The following is a 22,028-nucleotide window of genomic DNA, read 5'->3' as shown; positions in this document are numbered from 1 at the left end:
TTGTTACAGTTTTTCAGTTTTTCCCGATTGCTAAGACACTTTTAATGAAACTGGGGTCAACTTGATCTCCATCTTAACCTAATGAGCAAAACAGTATTCATTTTTTCAATTGCTAAAATTCATTTCTCATTGCTTTCACACATAATGCAAATGTTAAGCACAGTTTTGCAAAACAGTAAACACAAAAGGCACAAAACTCAGTTGAGTAAATCATGTCAAACAAAATGAAAACATTTGGTCACATCTACTACAAATTACTTCGATGAATGTGAACCTCTTCTGCACGTGTGCAAAACGTCTTTGCACAATTGTTCATTCAGCAAGCAGTCCTTGTTCATGCATAAAAGAGCTCACATTTGAGTTGTTTGCAAGGATGGACCAAGTAAGAGGCTGAGGGCGAGGGCAAAGACAAGAACATGTACAAGGGCAGAAGGAGAGGTAGAACTGCCCATAAAGGAAGAGGGGATCAGATGTGTGGTGGTGGAGTAGCTCAAAGGGGAATACAAAGAGCTACTGTTTCAGATTACATTTGTGCCACAAATATTGACCGTTTTGTCAATTATGGCCTTTCCATGAGTGAGGCTGAGCAACGCAACTCCCCATACATTACTGCAATACATGTGAGTGAAGCCGCCTTCAACCTTTCAAATGTAAGGAGTTGAGGGAGGAACCCCACTGGTAAGAGGGCCACTGTGAATGTGCGAAGGGGAGCACACATCACCATGTGTGCCGCTCTCTCCAGCGGTGGGATTCTTTACCACATCCCTACAACTGGCACATACAATACACAACGTCTCCTCACAATTCTTGATGCATCAGAGAGTGGTTCCACCAGACGAGAGAGGGCTGGTGAGACCTGACATGTCCTGATTCTTCATCATATGGGACAATGTTGCTTTCCACCTTTCCCATATGGGTACTGAATGGTTTGCAGCCCACCCAGGAATTGTGATGCAATTCTTCTCTGCTTGGAGGTGGAAAGTTCATGATTTCTATCCACATGACCAGATGTTTCTCCTAGATGCAATGAATGCCAGTTGGCTGGAAATCACTGCAGAGGATGGCCAAGCATGGATGTGCCATGCAAGGATATTTGTTCCTCACTGCATTTTAAGGGAAAGCATCCAGTGTGATTTTGATGAAAACATGTGGCCTGATTGAAAGCAACGAATGGACTGATGTATAGTTTATTTGTGTTGGCTGTTTTGACATGGCTTTGTTTTGATTGATTTGTCAGCTTGGAGTATTTTATTTGTATTCTCTGTATCTACAGCATCATTGCATTTGTAAAGGACAAAATGAAAAAATTGTCAAATATAGCCTGTTGGTTCTGGATATTCCTGCTCTTGAGTGACATTCTTTCTGCCTTGATCATCTTTGGTCAAAACATTTTAGGAAAAAAAGGAATACAGCACATGTTGTGATAACACGTTTACTTTTATGGTACATACTATAATTATAGTATAAACAAATGACACAGACATGTTAAAGTGGGTTAACCATGCTAGGGAATATTGAAAGTTGTAGTTAGTATTTATTGGGCTATTATGTAATGAATGATTGAAATATCTTTCCATTTGATCACAAGTTGTGTTTTGATGGAGGTAGTTGATTTTGAGTCATGTATTTAATGTTTTGAGAATGCATTTTGCAAATTAAATGTTTCATTTTGGCCAACATGTTTCAGTTTGGGGCTGTGTGTTAATTGTTTTGAAAAAGTGAATTCTGTTTAGACAAACATGCTCAAGCAATCAAGAAAAACTGTAAATACTATAACCAGGCATTTGAACTAAAACTTCAAAACCATAACGCCATTTATCAAAAAGCACACCCATATCCCTAAACTATAAACACTATTCCCCTGTTTTGACACGAGTCAGATTTGTTGAACTGTCACTGCAAATCTCTACACACAAATCCCTTAATTTCTCATTGCCTACACCATGTGGTGATTTAGAAAGCACTAGCATTCAATATGGTTCACTCAAGTCAGCACAGCTTGAGCACAATTAGCACACAATTATCCAGGTGGAAACACTAAGAGTCAAAATTGATTACACACCAATCAGAACCTTCAATAGATAGATAAAAGGGCCCAAGTCAGTTCATTCAGTTTTGGAACAATGTATGCAGAGAGATGTGAAGGAGGAGACGACGGAGACGGAGACGGAGACAAGCAGTCTCGGATGAAATTCATGCCACTCTAGTTGACCGTGTTCTTGTCCATGGTATGACTGAGGGAGGCTGGGCAACGAGTACAGTCAAACTTGAGTCGCTTCGATCATAAGAACCTTCAGGGAGGAAAACGGGTAGGTGTACTTCAGACTGCTCTCTACTGTAACTTTTGAGTGCTGTATTCTGTGCTGTTAGAACACATACATGTACTGTAGCTGTTGCACTATACTAATAAAAAGAAATGCATCAAATTGCCTCACATACAGATAGTTTCTGGATGTTCCAATTTGTAAAAAGGTTGTTAGTTACAGTAATCAGTACTTCTATTTTTGTAGGACACAGAGACAACCAGGCAGCACCCACAGGTTGTGGGTTCAAATCCTGTGTGGTGCAGTGCTGTTGTACCCTTGAGAAAGGTACTTCACTTAGAGTGCTCCAGTAAAATGCCCAGCTGTATAAATGGGTTAAAATGTAAGTCGCCCTGGATAAGAGTGTCTGCTAAATGACAAATAATGTAATGGCTAAGGCTTTTGTTGGAGGAGAAAGAAAGGGAGCTGGTAAATATGGTCATTGCCAACAATGTAATCCTCCTGTGAGGCATTCAAAGGAGAGTGATTGAAGACAATCACCAATTTCGAGGGATAAATGCCATCAGCCTCTCCACAATTGATCGCATCCTCCGAAAACACAGGTTCTGGATGAAACCAGGCCTACCACATCCCTTTCGAACGAAACTCTGACAGAGTGAAAGACCAACGTCTGGAATATGTTCAAGTATGAGTTTTTATATTGTATGAAGTATTGTGTACTGTCACAGTATAGCAGTACAACAGTTTAAACTGTAGCACAAGGTACATATGGTGGTCTGCCATTTGTGCCCTCGTGAACTGTGTTTCAGGGTAGTCATTTACTCTACTGTGTTTCATGTGTTTTGCAGAGAATCTTTGAGATTGAAGGCCGGCCTGTTCCCCATGAGATTCGTTGTTGATGAGGCTGGATTTAACATGACCAAAAGAAGTAGAAGGGGGAGGAACATAATTGGCCATCGGGCTATTTTGAATGTCCCTGGCCAGCGAGGAGGGAACGTCACTATGTGCACGGCCATCAGACAATGAGGGGTACTCCACCGCCATGCCATTCTTGGACCCTATAACACTATGCTCCTCCTTTTTTTCCTTGATGGTCTAAGAGCGCATGTGTTCCAGCTTGACCAGAGGGAGCCAGCACAACCAGAGCAGCCTCAGTATGTTGTAGTTTGGGATAACGTCGGCTTCCATCGCGCTACCCTGGTTCGTGACTGGTTTACCAATAACCAGAGGTTTTACAACATCTTTCTGCCTGCATACTCTCCCTTCCTAAACCCAAGTTTTTTTCAGCATGGCGGTGGAAAGTGTATGACCCAGAACCTCACATCCGTGTTCACTTTCTCCAGGCCATGGAAGAAGTCTGCCTAGACATTTCAGTTCATGCGTGCCAGGGGTGGATCAGGCATGCAAGAGGATTTTACCCCTGCTGCCTGGCTAGGGCCAATATAGCCTTTGATCTTGACGATATTCTCTGGCCTGTCCTAGACCAAAGATGGGATGCTGGGGCAGAATTTTTTTGTTGTTGTTTGGTGTATTATACTGTACTGTGCATTAAGGAATAAAAAAATGTGCAAATGTATATAACAAAAGACACAACAAATGTATACATCATGTGAAAAGGTTTTTGAGGGGGAGAACCACAAGCACCATAAACTATTACAGTTTTTTGTAGTATTGTTTTGAGTTTCTCATCGGTGTGTAAGACTATGTTGTAGTGTGTGTGTTTTTGAGGGCTTGTGTGTCATGTCTGAGGGCAAAGATTGGTTATGGATTTGTATTTAGAGTTTCGAGAAAAGGAGACATAATTTCAAGAAATGTGTTTAAGCAATCGAGAAAAACTGTAATGCTATAATTATAGTATGTACCATAAAAGGCAAGTAAACATTATTTGTAGTAGGGGACAAAAAACAAAAGACCATGTTTATCGCACCAACAACTTTCTAAATTTAGAAATATGTGGCCACTACAGTGTCATGTTTGCAGAATTATTGCTTTTCTGGATTAACTCAATTGATTGGAAAACTGCAAATGTCATACCTATCCACAAAAAAGGGGACAAAACCAAACCAGGAAATTACAGACCAATCAGTCTCACCTGCATTACTTGTAAAATGTTGGAAAAAATTTTTAGACAGAAAATAGAGGAGCATCTTAATGAAAACCATATTCTTAGTGATAGTCAACATGGGTTTAGACAAGGGAGATCATGTCTTACTAATTTATTAGAGTTTTTTTAACATGCAACTGCAACTGTTGATCACGTGAAAGCATATGATAGGATATACTTAGATTTTCAGAAAGCTTTTGACAAATTTCCACACTGATCCTAAAATTTGAATCTGTAGGTAGGTGTTCAGGGTTATGTAAATAGATGGATTATGAACTGGTTGATCTATAGGAAACGGAGGGTGTCAATAAGATGAGTTGCTTCTTACTGGAGTGAGGTTGTTAGTGGAGTTCCACAGGGATCAGTATTAGGGCCTGTGCTTTCTGTAATCTATATTCATGATCTGGACTCTGGGATAGTAAGCAAACTTGTCAAACTTGCAGATGATACAAAAATAGGTGGCTCAGCAGAAACCATCTCGGCAGCACAGGTTATTGAAAGGAAAAGGTTTCCATATCTGCAGGGACACACAAACCCGGGGACACAAATGGAAATTGGGCTTCAAAGCATTCAAGATAGAAAACAGTAGACACTTCTTCATATAGAGAGTTGTTACAATCTGGAACAAACTTCCCAGTGATGTGGTTGAAGCTGAACATTTGGGAACATTCAAAAATAGACTGGACATGATCCATGGATCACAGGTATTAATGGACACCAAATGGGTCGAATGGCCTCCTGTCATTTGTAAACTTTGTATTGTTTTTCATAAAATTATTTTACCAAAGATCAGCGGTGGATTTAGGTATAAGTGATATGGGCAGCCACCCAGGGCTTTATCTTGCCGGGGGGCGGCATTGGGGTGCCCACACACGAAAATTCGGAATTGTGACATTTGCGGGATCAGTTTTCTATTGCTCATTTGCATGTCACGTCAATGATATCATGTCACCGTGTGGGACTGTGAGTCAATTAACCTTGTCAGAGTGGACGCCCTGATTCTAGTTTATGAGCTAGGCAGGCTACTGCCTGGGAAGGTCTCCCATTCAGAAGTACGAGATGGGGAGGGGGGCGGTGGTAGGTTGACTTCAGGCTGAAGGGGGGCTCGCCCAGGGAGCCATACAAGCTAGAACCGCCACTGCCAAAGATGATCAATGCAGAAAGAATGTCACTCAAGAGCATGAATATCCAGAAACAAAAAGCTATATTTGACCTTTTTTCTTTTTGACTCTTATAAATTCAGTGGTGCTGTAGATACAGTTTTTCTCATTTGCTAAGTCAATGTGAATGAAACTGTGGTCCACATGACCAACACAATAACCTAAATGAGCAGAATACTACACAATTTGCCAAAATTGTCATTTATGGTTACTTTCACACAAAATGTAAATGCCAAGCACATTTGTGCAAAACAGTAAACACAACTCTCTACACATGACACAAACATCGATTGGGTAAGTCTTATCAAACTAAATTAGAACATTTGTCCACAGCAGATAACATACACCCACAACTGTGAATCTCTACTGCACATGTGCAAATCCTTATTGCAATCAACCAACAATCAACAATCAGTCCATAATTGCATATAATATTGAGTCGGTGTTGGCAAGAAATGGAGCAAGTCAGAAGGAAAAGAGGAGGATCACAACCAGAGTCCATAGAGGAAGAGGGGTGCGCGTGCAAGCTGGTACAGCTGCTCAAATGGGAAGACAGAGAACAGATGTTTCCAATGTCATATACGTGACACTGTCATTGTCATGTGATAAATCATGGCCTTTCAATGTGAGAGGCTGGGCATAGGGTACAGTCCAATCTCAGCAGGTTAACTGTGTTATTTAGAATATTTAGAATATTCAGAAATTGGTGACCATATATGACAGTTTTTCTCGATTGCTTGAGCACATTTGTCCAAACAGAATTCACTTTTTCCAAACAATTAACACACAGCCCCAAACATGAACACATTGGCCAAAATGAAACATTTAATTTGCAAAATGCACTAAGACTCTAAAAACATTAAATACATGACACAAAATCAACTACCTCCATCAAAACATACAACTTGTGATCAAATGGAAAGATATTTCAATCATTCATTACATAATAGCCCAATAAATACTAACTACAACTTTCAATATCCCCTTTGACATGTCTGTGTCATTTGTTTATACTATAATTATAGTATGTATCATAAAAGTAAACGTATTATCACAGCATGTGCTGTATTCCTTTTTTTCCTAAAATGTTTTGACTAAAGATGATCAAGGCAGAAATAATGTCAGTCAAGAGCAGGAATATCCAGAACCAACAGGCTATATTTTGCCTTTTTCATTTTGTCCTTTACAAATGCAATGATGCTGTAGATACAGAGAAAACAAATAAAATACTCCAAGCTGACAAATCAATCAAACCAAAGCAATGTCTAAACAGGCAACACAAATACACTATACACCACAGTCAGTCCAAATGCTGTTGTCGATCAGGCCACATGTTTTCATCAAAATCACACTGGATGCTTTCCCTTGCAATGCAGCGAGAAACAAATCACCTTGCATGGCATATCCATGCTTGGCCACCCTCTCCAGTGATTTCCAGACAACTGGCATTCATTGCATCCAAGCAGAGAATAATTTCTCAACTGGATTGAGAAAAGGAGAGTATGGTGGGAGACGTTGCATCACAATTTCTGGGCGGGCTGCAAACCATTCAGTACCCAGATGGGAGAGGTGGAAAGCAACATTGTCCCGTATGATGAAGAAGCAGGACATGTCAGGTCTCACCAGCCCTCTCTCGTCTGGTGGAACCACTCTCTGGTGCGTCAAGAATTGTGAGGAGACATTCTGTATTGTATGTGCCAGTTGTAGGGATGTGGTAAAGAATCCCACCACTAGACAGAGTGGCACACATGGTAATGTGTGCTCCCCTTTGCAAATTCACAGTGGCCCTCTTACCAGTGGGGTTCCTCCCTCGACTTCTTACATTTGAAAGGTTGAAGGCGGCTTCACTCACATAAATTACAGTAATGTATGGGGAGTTGCGTTGTCCAGCCTCTCTCATGGAAAGGCCATGATTGACAAAATGGTCAATAACTGTGGCACAAATGTAATCTGAAACATTAGCTCTTTGTATTCCCCTTTGAGCTACTCCACCACCACACATCTGATCCCCTCTTCCTTTATGGGCAGCTCTACCTCTCCTTTGCCCTTGTGCATGTACCTGTCCTTGCCCACGCCCTCGCCCTTGCCCTCAGCCTCTAACTTGGTCCAGCCCAAATGTCATCTCTTTTATGCATGAACAAGAACTGCTTGCTGAATGAACAATTGTGCAAAGAAGTTTTACACACATGCAGAAGAGGTTCACATTCATGGGAGTCATTTGTAGTAGATGTGACCAAATGTTTTAATTTTGTTTGACATGATTTACTCAACTGAGTTTTGTGTCTTTTGTAGAGAGTTGTGTTTACTGTTTTGCAAAAATGTGCTTAGTGTGTGAAAGCAATGAGAAATTATGTACTCCTTTGCAAAAATGAATTTTGTTGTGATCATGAGGTTTATGCTGGAGATCAAGTTGACCCCAGGTTCACTAAAAGTGTCTTAGCAATCAAGAAAAACTGAAACTGGACATATATAACATTATTTAAAGGTACAGTTCATGGTTTTAAAGATTATTTTAATTCAAGGTACAATATGTCTGTATTTTTCAAAGAGTTCAGAGCCATGTATTATTATTTTTTTTTTTATTTCTTGGCAGACGCCCTTTTCCAGGGCGACTTACAAAATAAGTGCAATGTAACACTTTCAAGTACAGTGTGTGTGAACCACTATCTCTGACACACCTCCAAGTGACAAACCCACATTGCTAAAAGACAGCTGACATTCCCTGAAGTCTAGAAGGATAGATATCACGGTAGCAGGAACATTTTACATACTATGAGCCCTGTTACATTTTCATACTTATGACAATACAAAAGACCTTCCATGAAACACAGAGCCTACATATAAGAATGCAATCAATTTTTCAATAGCCATGGAAGACACAGTTGTAAAGTACACAGTGCAATGAATTAATTATTGAATAAGCAACCCTTTGTTGAACCCATGTCTTTTTATTTTTAGGTTCTATTAAGTGTAATGAATAGAAAGCGTTCTACCCATGGGTTTTACAACATGGGAAACTGCATATTTACACAGAAACACAAGAAAGCATATGTATGGTTGCAGTACTAGCTGCACCTGGTGATTGCTTTCAGTTGAAACATACACATTTAAACATCAATCAGGCATGATGACTGACAATAGTGTCAAGTGTGCAATGGACGTAAACAGGTAAAGACAAAAGACAGAGAGACAACTGAAAGGAAGGAGGGATACTCACAGTCGGGAGAGAGCAGCATTCTTCTGGAACAGCAGCTCCGGAAGCTGGTGAAGCTGGTTACGATTCAGCCGACTGCAGATAGAGAGAGAAGGGGAGGGAGAGAGAGATAAATTACTCTGTGTGTCCACTGTTTGTATCTGTGCAGGTGTATGTTACACAGCTGTATGTGTAGGATGAGTATAATTTTGACAATTTCCCCATGGTGAACAGTTTTCACAATTGTTTGAATAACTATTAAATTTTGTAAGTGCCCCGTACTTCCATAGCAGGTTGCAGAAAAAAGTTTCAAGCCAAACTGCAGTGCCCTGGCACAGGTTTATTTATACAGTAAAATTAAAAACAAGGAATATGCCAAAATAATTAAGTACATGAAATGAACAATATGAAGGACAGATTTTCACTAATCACGGCTCCAGAGCAAAGTTTAATACTAAATCTGGCAGTGCTACATTGAAAACATATGTGTAATTAAATAGGGATTTGAATGAGATTAGTCCTGGCAAATAGCAAATCTCAATATCATGTTTTTCATTTGCTAACAGGGATGCAATCTTAGTGTAGTGCACAAGATTCAGCAGATCTGTCTTATACTACACCACCCACTGCCATTTAAGTTGTGCCTTAAATCCGTGTATTGATTCTTGTACTCTGGAGCACAGTGATAGTTATTGCAATAGTTACAGAGGACATTTCCATGTTCATATAGTGACCATAAAGCTAAATGTTAACTGGGAGATGGGATAGGATTTGAAAAATGCCTTTTACAGAAATACATTAACATCTTATTCAGGCATTGCACCATTGCTAACTAATAATAAAATAGAGTAATAGAACACTGCAATAAAAAATATTCAGGATTGTGGGTCAAGTTCATATTGAATTAAAATAATACATTATTTTATAACCCCCCTTAGTTTATACTTACAGTCTCTCCAGCTCCTTCATGTCATCAAAAGCTCCTCTCTCGATGGTCCCAATCTGGTTTTCCATCAACTGCCTTCAAAGAGAGTGAGAGCAAGGCTTTCAATAAGAGCAGAGGACTACAAGTGTGGCCTTCGGAGGTAGAGGCCAGAGGCTAGGACCATACACTGTACCGGGATAGTTTAACAGAATGAAGAGCATAACTGTGGGAAGGTGGGAGAATGCAAGGGTTGTGTGGTCTTGTAGTCAGGGTACTTACAGTCAGGGTACTTGCAATGGCTTGCAGGATGGATAAAGAATTCAAAGCCAGGAACTTTATAGCCTAGCTTAGACTGGACAGAAGAGAAAGGAGGGCAGGATGATTTCACAGCCTAAGCGGATTAACTGGGAGGCTAGTGTGGTGTAGTGGTTATTAGAGGAAAACTGGGAATTGGGGTTGGTACAGAAATTAAAGCAAGAGGGACTGGGTTTAGAAGGTGTCAAAGACTCAGGGGGAAGGAGGCTAGCTGGTCAGGGGTTGGAAGAATGAGAGGCAGTGTGGTCAGTAGAGCTGGGTAGAGGGACCAGGATGTTTAGTGGTTAAATTATAACCATCAAAAGGATGTTTGCTACTGAGCATAAACACTTTCGTTACAAGGGCTGCAAATATCAACTCTTTAAAAAGAAGGCTAAAATTTGTGATTCTGGACTGCTAGACAGATATGAAAACTCCAAAACAGACAAAAAGGCCTAAAAGGAAACAAAATAGCATCCATTGAAAATCGGCACTGAGTATTTTCCTGTTTTCTGGATCAAACAGAAATGCAGATCCCTGAGACAAGTCTTCAGTTATTTAAATATAATTGAGAGCATAGATATAAAAGCAGACATAGAGGCTTGCATTACTTTCATATGCTTTATTTAAATGTAGAAAAAGTCTCTCTATTTAGGGATTATTATTTTCCGCAAACAACAGCTGCTTAAAATAATAAATAAATACATTGAAATAGATAAATAAATAAATAAATAAATAAATGGATGAACACTCAATAAATTGAAATGTACAGCAGCATGCCAGTGAACATTAGCTTTGAGGTGGTGTAAAGTGGTTTTGTTTTTTAAACGCTGAAAATGTAAGATAAGATCGAACATTACATACGCTAAAACCCTGTGGAAAAGGTTATTTATTTATGCAGTTTTAAAAAGGTCTGCTGGCCTGTAATGTAAACACTTTCCCACACAGTGGCCCAATGGCTGCTTCCAGGTCTTTAGCCCCAGAGGTGAAAGTTCAGGCCAGTTAATCTGGAAGCCACTGACACACAGAGGTCAGTAATGCAAGAGCTGTGTTCTTTCTAGCTGTAATTTTACCTCAGCATTAATCATGTTAACAACCTGGCCTTAACCAGGGAGAAATGAAGATGCCTAAGGGAGATGGGTTTTACAGGCAGATAAACATAGGGCAAGCTGGAGCCTCGTGCAATGCATTGTTTCCAGCTTACTGGTGACAAGCTCAAGACTGGGCATCAATACTATGACATCGTATGTAGGGAGGATGGGTTCAGCAGCAGGAGGCCAGAGCCAGTTGGTTAAATAAAATTAATATGTAAAAATTGTATTTCAGGGAATGCTGACAAGATTATTAAGGGTCTTTCAGTCTGAAATTCAAAATCTTTGAATATTCATTTTTTTGCATTTGTGATATGTTTACCTGTATTTAACATACATAACTAACAGACACTGCCATGTACTGACTAGTGAACTGCAGACACCATTATATTGAACGCACTCAACAGCTGAGAAGAGATTTGTCTGCTTGTCTCTCATTAGAGTCTGTTCTTTCAAAATGCAGCCCTGCAGTATGGACCTTGATTTAGAGCAGTTTTTCGCAGTATTGGAGTGTTATAAAAAATTGGGTTCACAGAACTACTTGGCTGGTAAATGTTTTTTTTTTGTTTTTTTTTATATAAATTACATTAAAGAGTATAAATAGTAAAAACTCAGAAGATAATGTTAAGAAGCTCTAATTTAAGAAACTAGGATACAATAACAATCATAAAATGGGAGCAGACTTTAATATGTCAGTATCTGGAAGTAACTCACGCAGGACACTGAACACTGATAGTAAAAATACTGTGCAAAAGCTGGACAAATCCACTACTTTTGTGAGCACTAATTTTAATAACACATTCTGTCCAACCTGTGTCCTACTTTCATATGGTATGTTTTACAAACCTCAGCTGTGTGTTTAAAACTAGAGTATTTTTATGCCTGTACAATTAATTTTCTTGATAAGTGATTTGCAACTGCAATAGACTGTATTAAGTGCTGTCTAACAACTTATAGCAGCCAAAGCTACTGATGGGTTGAATTAACAGCCAAAGAAAGAAAGCTCTAATGGATTTTAGCTTATGCTCCCTTAGTTTGCTGTTAATAACCTACCCAATTCCCCAGTTGCATGCATTTATAAAATTATCAAGTGACTTCTGATTCACATTCTATTTATATTGCTTATATATATATACATATATATACATATATATATATATACTATATATATACATATATATATACATATACATATACATATATATATATATATATACACATATACATATATATATATATATATATACATATACATATATATATAAATAAAAGGAATTACTTACAAGACTCTGAGGTACTTCAGTCCAGAAAAGTCATTCTTGTTGATGCGCGTGATGTTATTTCCATTCAGCTCCCTGGAAAAAATACATAAAATATTTAGCACCCTCTCTCTCTTTCTGAGATTGTACTGCCCTGCCAGCCATGCTACTATGAGAACACACTGGCAACTTCTATGTCTACTGATACCAGCCTAGATGCCTGCTTGGTTCCACTTATTCCTACTCTCTGGACCCCAGCACTTGGGCAGGGGTACAAGTCAATGTTCAGTTAGTCAGACAGACATAATTTAGAATAATGTGTGCAATTTGGGTCACTGTGTTACAAAATATAATTGCTGCTCTGAAATCAGATACTGATGAGAGACCACTTTAATTCCTGTGGTTTATAAAATATCATCCCACATAGTTGTGCAATATCTTTAGTCAAGAGTAGAGATGATAATGTGGGAACCTGACAGTATTCAAGATCCTGAAAGGAATTGACAAATTCCACCCATCTAAATTCTCAATCTAAATGATCAACAGTGACCTCCAGACAAGACACATAGAAATTAAAAGCAGTAAAGTGTTTTAAATAATGAAAATGAGAAGCCCTTCTGTACACAGTGGGTTGAAGGAATCTGGATCAAGTGGTGAACAAGCTGGGTCACTACATCTTTGAAGCAAACACCTCAGGAACCTTCAAGAAAAGACTGGATGAAATGCTTAAATTAAACTTTTATTGGCATGCAGCCATCAGACAACATTTCTTATGTACTGTCATTTTACACACTTGGAACTAGAAAAAACAAAGTCAAATGGAACTATTGTAATGTCTTCAATTAACAAATGGAAATAATATTACCTAAACCCTTCTTTGACAGCATGTTAGCCTTTATATGGCCTGACAGACGTTCCTGATCAGCATAAAAATGTATTACAAAAACGGTTTCTACGGGATACTTTAGGCGTTTTTCACACCTCAGGGCTATTAAATAATGTGCACACCAGTTTAATGGCTCTTCCATGTTTAGTATTCCTCAGGCTGACATAAGCTGTGGACTGAACGCAGAATTTTTAGGAATGCAAACTCTTGTGTTTTGCAAAGGACTGAGGATACAGGACAGGACTGGCTTCTGTTTCCAACTCGCCTGGCTGAGCAGTAAAAGCAATGGCAGCTTGGAGCACTTTCAAATACAACATCATGGGAAAAAGGGGGGTGGGGGTTGAAAAAGATCTATGTGTCTCCCTTTCTCCCAGGACAGAAATGTGGCGAAGAGGGGTAATGATTAGATTTCATTTGGTACCCTAAAATGTATAGCATGAGAAAAAGAGAGAGTTGGACTGTTTTGGATAAATCTTAAGGACATTCACCACCCCCTACCCCTCCCCTCCACTCCTCTCCTCCTTCCCCGAAGTGGTTTTCAGCTGTATAACCATTTCCCCCCCAAGTCCCATGAGTCAGAGTTTAAGCACAGAAGGCCGAAACATCGACTAGGGTCTACGTTCCAGAAGTTTTCCTCTGTTCACTGAAACTCACTTCTAATGACCACTCCTGGGACCCTCTGAAAAAGCGGTCATTACAGACAGATGGCCCATTCGCCCAGGTGCTTTAACGGCAGGAAAAATAAATAATACACCAGGATTCATTAGTACAGCCCTCATACACATGTGGCGTTTACTACAGGTGGTTAATCTGGGCTGTTCAGGATTTTGAAATGACAGATCTACAGGGTGGCCCTACACTGATCACTCCTCTGGGAAGGTAAGGATACAGTACAATAAACTGGGAAATATTTCAGACAAATCAGTAACATACACAAGTCATGATAAATTAATAACTGCATGTTCAAAATATTTGTTGCTTGAATAGTGTTAACATTTGGGCAGTTTGGAACACTAATGTGCCTTGAAGTCAACACAGAAGACAGCTGTTTTCAAAATGTTTGTAGCTTTTTTGTTGTTATTAACTGTAATTGTGCTTTTTAAAAGCCTCTCTAAATAGCTTAAAAAATATGAATAAGGCATATCTTTGTGCAGAACAAAGATGAAAAAAGACTAACGTCAAATCATACAAAGCTAACGCTACTTTTCTCCACCCCCTCTGCTACTCAAAGCATTGAACAGTAATTTGAACGCTCTCTGCAAATTGTTTCAAAAATCTCTTTTTGCTTTGAGGACATTATCAGCTTACCCTTTCTTCTATACAATGCTCACAATCATGGTAATTAATCATGTTTTTTGATTGCTGCAGCTAGAGACTGTGCCAGTGCCTCCCAAAGTGGCCTCCTTATTTTATAACAGCTTAAAACCGTTCAAGTTCATTTGGGTGACCATTTCAACCAGAAATAAAATAATTATATTCAGCACTTAAAGTGGAAGAAACCCTCTGAATAAAACAGATGTTGTGTTAATTGCTTCATTAGCAAACTTTATGATAAATCTTTTTGGAAAACATATGCCCCACAAAAAGCAGACAGAATGTCGGTCAATATTTTTTTTTTTTTTTTCAAGGATGGATACAGTTTTGTTGATTGACTGGTTCACTTAATTCTTGAAGTTACAAATGTCCCATGTGACCAGATTCCATAACACTTAAAAGAAAGCACTGGAGTAATGATGATTTAGGTTCAATGTTTTACTTTATTTAAAACAAATATATAAAATCATGCTGATTGTCAATGGACTTTCTCTTTTCTGAACAGTTCCTGTGGACTGATCTCAGTCTGTGCCTTTTTCTTTACATTTAAGTTTAATAATGCCAACCTCAACTCAAAACATTCACACAATTTTGAATAATTAAACTTGAGAAAAAAACATGATTAAGCCATTATTAAAAAACAATATCTGACAGATTAGTACTTCATGTCACCATGAAATATGTCTAATCCGAAGTGGGTAACACTTTACAATAATGGGGGCGTTAATTCCTCATGAATTCCAGGAAAAACACATGAATACATTATGTAATTCTTGTGAACTCAGATGAAATTCATTTGTAATTCAAGTATGTGAATTCATAATGATTTAAAGGCTCTTATTCATATGGAATTCATTTTTAATAAATTAAGTTGATCATATATATGCGTGATTCATTTGCAACAAATGGTGTAACAAAGGAATTACTCACGAATTCATGAGGTACATACTGGAGAAAAAAAAGACCCTTAATAATCATTAATCATAATGAATTCATACCCTCTTACTCACTCACCAGGGGGTTGTGAAAAACATGAATTAATGTGTGAAGACATCCCACAGATGCTCGATTGGATTGAGATCTGGGGAATTTGGAGGCCAAGTCAACACCTTGAACTTGTGATTCATCAGACCAGGCCACCTTCTTCCATTGCTCCGTGGTCCAGTTCTGATGCTCACGTGCCCATTGTAGGCGCTTTCGGCAGTGGACAGGGGTCAGCATGAGCACCCTGACTGGTCTGTGGCTACGCAGCCCCATACGCAACAAACTGCGATGCACTGTGTGTTCTGACACCTTTCTATCAGAGCCAGCATTAACTTTTTCAGCAATTTGAGCTACAGTAGCTCATCTGTTGGATCTGACCACACGGGCCAGCCTTCGCTCCCCACGTGCATCAATGAGCCTTGGCCGCCCATGACCCTGTCGCCAGTTCACCACTTTTCCTTCCTTGGACTGCTTTTGATAGGTACTGAGCACTGCAGACTGCGAACACCCCACAAGAGCTGCAGTTTTGGAGATGCTCTGACCGTTTAGCCATCACAATTTGGCCCTTGTCAAAGTCACTCAGATCCTTACGCTTGCCCATTTTTCCTGCTTCTAACACATCAACTTTGAGGACAAAATGTTCACTTGCTGCCTAATATATGTTATGGCTAATTGGTGTGTATATATATATATATATATATATATATATATATATATGATCAACTTAATTTATTAAAAATGAATTCCATATGAATTAGAGCCTTTAAATCATTATGAATTCACATACTTGAATTAATTAATGCCCATTATTGTGAAGTGTTACCGTTTTGAAACTTAAAACAATTGTATTGACTTTCACAGTGAGGTATGCTCGAACAAAACAAGTGATTCTCAGTGATCCAACCAACATTTATATGTATAATGTAGATCTAGATATAATCTGCTGCAGTATAGAGCAGAATTTGAAAACACAGACAGCAATGTGGGTTGGATATTATTGAACCACACTGGGAGATAAAAACATAAGAACACAAAGGATGTAAACTATACTGCTGATTTAATTGACCTCCTTGATATTGATTTCCTCCAGGTGAATCTTATTAGGATTACACTCTTACTTGCTTCACTGGACGCTATGCAAGGTGAGCTCCTGGTGTTCATTATCAGTGTTTAAGTCCAACCAAGCAAAAACATTGGCTCTGATGGAGGGGCTAGTGTGCTAGGGTGTTAGAGAGATAAAAACAACCAGCCCTCATTCTTCACATTAACACATCCAAATGGTGAGGAAATATATTAAGGCCTAGCATTTATCAACAGCTCTGTTAATACAATCTGAATTTCACACAAGAGATTAAATGCTTACTTTTTATAAATTTCTCTACGTATCCCCCTTCAGAGCTGTAAGTGTGAAAGGTGCATTTTTTGGGAAATCAAATTAAGTGTTTTGTAAGTCACCCTGGATAAGGGCTTCTGCTAAGACAGAAATAATACTAATAATATTAATAATAATAAATTAAGACAAGAAGGGCAAAGGGTTTCATTTCTCATTTTTCTTTCAGTCTGCAAAACATAAGAAAACCAAGAACAAAATTAATAATACGGTCCAAAGTTGTAAGCCACAACAAGTAAACATTTTTTTTGAACAGGAGCCATGCCCCATAGCAAACTTCAATTGTTGTAAGATCAAGAATATTCTGTTGTCCAAGATCCAATTGGCCTTTATAGCGTGGAAGTGCATATGTGTGTATCTACACACATACATCTACACACGGTATGTGAACCTTTTTGATAAGTGACCATACTGCAGTTATCATAGGTGGGATAAAGGGGGCAAGGGCAGTGCAGCCTTTGATTGGTTCCAATACTAGAGTTCTAAGACTGATAGGTAGAGCTGAGAAACTGGCTGTGACTCATTCCCCACCCCCCATACACACCTGTCCACACCCCCAATCATGCAAACTCAGCATACTACACTAAATGTTGAAAAACTCATTATGTTTTTTTCTGCCATCTGTTGCAAATCCCAAAGCAAAAAAAAAAAAAAAAGACCTGTTTTGAAGTGTGCAATATTACATGAAATGCAATCTAAGGCCAGGGGAGAAAGAAAGATGGAAAAAAGAAAGGGAAAAAAGGAAAAAAAGACTTGCAAATAATGACTCCAACGCATCTGTTTCCAAGAAGTCTGTTGTATTTGGGCATTTTCCAAACTAAATAATCTGGCTATTTCAGAGTCATTTGTTAGAAACAGCTTTAGGCTGGCAGGGGCAGAGAAAGTAGGATGATTTGGAACACTGCCTTTATCTGTGGAACACCTTTCTGAGGAACCAAGCTGGTACCTCTGGCTTGCTTTAGAATTACCTTTCATACCATACATACCGAGTCCCCATGCATGGCTCAAGAAGCTTGCACACTGAAAATTCTGGTACAGTTAGCTTTGCACCTTAATGGATTGTTGTTTATCTGATCAGCAAAAGTCACTGCTCAGTCTCTTTGTCCATGCCATAAAAACAGTCTGGCAGTTTGTAAAAGACTACAAGTCTTTTGTTAAATTTAATATCTACTGTGTATGTTAATTTATTTATTTTTTAATGCATGCTTTTTTATTAACATACTTTAATATACTTTGAGATGTGGCTTTTTTATCAGGAGGGGATTAAAAAATATACATTGTATGATTATATTAAAGCAAAACCTAGCTCATGGCACACTGCTGCATAAATATTGTACAATATTTAATTTCTTAGTGAAAAGAGACAAAAAGCAAACACATACCAAGTAAAAATGATAATAATAAGCTACCAAATATAGATTTTTTAAAACAGCTTTCCATTTTTCCACAAGCAATGTACCATCAATTTAGACATATTCTGAAATCTATTGCTGCTCTCTTCCTGTAATTACATAACATGTAGGAAGTCCACAGTTTGAGGACCTCTGTACTAGCTACATGTACTGTAATGTTTTTTGGAAGGGGCTTTGTTTTATAAGTATTGCTCTCCTTTTATAACTGTCAAGCCCAATGAGGGTTGTAGTCAGTGGTTGTGGGATAATGTGTAAGTATCTATGGCTAACTGTAGATGAATGTAACAGCAGTGTAGAAGTTCAGCCTGTCATCAAGAGCATAGGAATGTCTGTTTGGAAAGTATCCTTAAAGGCCAACAGACCGTCAGAAAGTGAGACAAACTAAGCACCAAGGAAAATGTGATTTGAATCGCAGCATCAGGGCAGATTTGGACTCAAAATAGGCAGTTCCTCTATGTGAAAACTAACATTAAAGCCTGATCTACATGTATTTCTACTGACAGGCAACAAATCAAACACATCTAGTATTGTCTTTCACTTAAACTCTTTCTTTCTCTTTTTCATCCTGTAATTTAGATTCAGCAACTTCAAAGATGCTGCATACCTGCAATGCTTTTTCTATCTTAAACTGCAATAAGTCCTAGCCCCCCAAAACTTGTTCCTGCTAACAAGACTTAAAATATAAATCTGGTTTTTGGACCTAAAATAGGAGTTATTGAGGGATAAACAAAGAAGTGTCTTTCAACCACAACAGCAAAATGTATTTCCCTGACCAAAACAGGGGTCCTGTTTATCCTGATTTAAGTCTGACTTCAATCCCTTGTGTTCCCCTCTGTGTGGCTCTACAATGCCCAGGCAGTTACAGCTGTGCACACCGAGAGCCCTGAGTATGGATCAAAACAAACATGCCACGTGTCTCATTCTCCAAAACAACATCAGAACATCTGCCTCCAGAAACAAAATCTAAAGAAAATGCCAACCATCTAATGAACAGCATTATCAGCTTTGCTATATACAGCCCTGACATGGAAAATAACGTTGGAAATTAAGGAGGGACAGCCCCCAGAGAGAGAGAAAGAGGCCAGAACCTAAAAACGAGGGCAGAGAAATAAATGAGAGTTTCGGTTAGGAAACTGGGGTAAGTAGGCGGCAGAGTTTGAAAATGTATGGAACAGGAGTACTTGTGTAAGAGGATTACTAGGGGTAACAAGTAATTGTTGCATAAATATTTTATTTGAGGATATAAAAATACCCACGCCTCAATTCACTTTTTTCCCCAATATCTTCCTAATGGTCTTTTAGAGTAACACCACAGACTGTGTCTTCACTGAGAATATGATGGAATATTGTATATCTCTTCTGTGTGGATCACTTGCCATATTAAAAAAGAAAAAAAAGAAGCATATTTGCATTACATCATCCACACAATAGCACCCTGACCTCTCCTTGGAAATCACCATTGAAAGTGTTATAAAGTAATCTTGTCCCGTCTTGTCAGCACTGACCTGCAACTGGTTTTCTCAAATTACCTCCGGGCACCAAAAAAAAGGGAATCCAAATTCAATTTTACCCATGCGGAACAGAGGGAGAGAAATCCTCAGGGGTCAGGCTGGTGGAGAGACTGGTTGTAGCCATACCTTATTGCCACCATGCGCAACCCCCCCACCACCCACACACATTACCCAACCCCCCCAAGCACCACTTCTCCTGTTCAAGGTCAAACAGAGGGGTCCACTCATGTGTGAAATGAGCTCAATGTTCTTAGCTCAGCACCTTGCATAGCTTTATCTTGTCTAGTAAAATGAGAACAATCTCATTGACACAGCCTGGGATATGCCTTTTTCCCCCTTTCTCCTTTAATTGTTTCATTGTCCTGCCTGAAGAGTGACATTTACCTTGTGTAAATGAAATATGCTTGATCATTAGTAAAGGCCATTTAACTATAAGATAATTGGCACAGGCTTTTGATACATTTTGATATACTCCATGTTAAAAATAATGTATTTGTGTAGCCTAACCTAGATTTCCTATTTAGAGGGTGCAAATACGATGGAAATTTGCAATAAATGCTATGTGATTAAACATTAAAAGTTATCAGTAGTTAAAAATCATGGTTTGATGCATCTATATGTTTTGTTATAATGTATAACTAAGATACTAAGTAAGGTTCCAGATTGAGCCTATCATATTATGGAGGATAATTAGTGCAAAAATTTATAAATACATACATAAATACATATTTGCCGATCTTTTTTCCTCCATCCAGGATGTTTTGACACATCACATAACTAACTCGAGAGACCTTATATGCTGAAGTTCGACATCCACCATTTTGGTAACCATGACATATTACATTATTAAAAGTTTTTTATATGATTGACATGGAAGTGTGGTAGTGAGACCTTTCCTTTAAAACAGGTCCCAACAGCTGCCTTTTTTTTACCACCATTGTTTCATTAGGGATCTGTGCATAAGACTTTTAAAAAAAGCACAGATATGTTCTCAAAAAAACCTTCCAACAGTGCCAGATTGGTTAACCAGTGATGGTCAGGATATCTGCAGTTACTCCACAGATCTGATCCCTACATTAATCAATGATTCCTCATTCAACTCTTCAAAAGAGCCAATGTGTATTTAAATGGAGAAAACATTCTTCTTAGATAGGCTACAATTCTGTACCTCTTAGCGGAGTTTGTAGCAAACATTGCCTCAGTGTGTTAAGCTGTAAAAATAGAGGTTTAAGCTTAAGGGTTGACATTTACTGTACTGCCTGGATAGCTGAGTGCTCATCAACAGAGACTGTTGAATATTTAAAAAGAGTGCTGTTTGGGCTTGTGTCTGCATTTCAAGGATAAAGAAGGCAGCTTTGCCCTCCAGTTTGTGAACACACTTCGTCTCTCAGCTGTGAGTGCACAGACAGGAGCAGGGAAGGCCCGACTGCAACCGAACAGGTGATTTCTCGGATTAACCTGTCAGCCATGCATGCCTGGTGCTTTGATAAGGAGGTATGCTCCATTATAAAAGCAGGATCACATCTTCTCCCCTGCAGTTTCACATGTCAAGTTGATGAGTTTCCTTGCTGCTTTTGACTTCTGAAAAGCCATGTTGATGTGTTAATCATTTTCCTCCATTACCCTCCTTGAACCTGCTTCTCCTTCGCTGAAGCTGGGGAAAATCTATTTGCATGACTATTGACAGGCTTTACAACACCAAAATACCCTTCATGCAGAAGGGATATAGCCAGTAAGTGCTACAATAGTAACACAATACACAATATACAAAACATCTCTTCTTAGTGCATGGTGGATGTTATACCAGAACTTTGAGAGTTTGCTTTTTTTAGACCATATATTGTTTTCTTTGCTGCTAAAACAATAGAATTTCATATATATATATATGTATATATATATATATATATATATATATATATATATGTATATATATATATATATATATATATATATATATACACATACACACAATGGTCTCCAGATACTGTACATTCATACTCTTGATAAATTGTAGCATTATTTGTTTTTCAATAACCACACAAATCAGATTTATACACTAACTAAAAAATCTTACAAAAATAATCCTCCATCAAATTTCTGTTGTCTGGAAATACAGGAGAAACATTCTGGAAGATTTTTAAAGTTTACAAAGTTCTCCTGTTTCCTCTATAGCATTAGTAGCATTCTCTATCATAGTCACAGTCAGAGAGATGACAGACAATCGCAGGCAAAACACAAGAT

General features: G+C 38.5%; 1 protein-coding gene across 1 annotated transcript in view; it reads right to left on the bottom strand.

Moving 5' to 3' along the window:
• Positions 1–22,028, bottom strand: part of LOC136715947 (slit homolog 1 protein) — a 209,423-nt gene that overhangs the window by 180,380 nt on the left and 7,015 nt on the right. The window contains exons 2-4 of the mRNA XM_066693370.1: positions 12,315–12,386; positions 9,671–9,742; positions 8,746–8,817 (exon numbers count right to left, since the gene is read on the bottom strand). Of these exons, the coding sequence (XP_066549467.1) occupies positions 8,746–8,817; positions 9,671–9,742; positions 12,315–12,386 (216 nt within the window). The remainder of the gene's footprint in view (positions 1–8,745; positions 8,818–9,670; positions 9,743–12,314; positions 12,387–22,028) is intronic.

The sequence above is a fragment of the Amia ocellicauda genome, chromosome 20 (assembly GCF_036373705.1).
Source record: "Amia ocellicauda isolate fAmiCal2 chromosome 20, fAmiCal2.hap1, whole genome shotgun sequence".
NCBI classification, from domain to species: domain Eukaryota; kingdom Metazoa; phylum Chordata; class Actinopteri; order Amiiformes; family Amiidae; genus Amia; species Amia ocellicauda.
The sequence above is the reverse complement of the archived record's forward strand: the minus strand, read 5'-3'. Positions and strand labels throughout refer to the sequence as shown.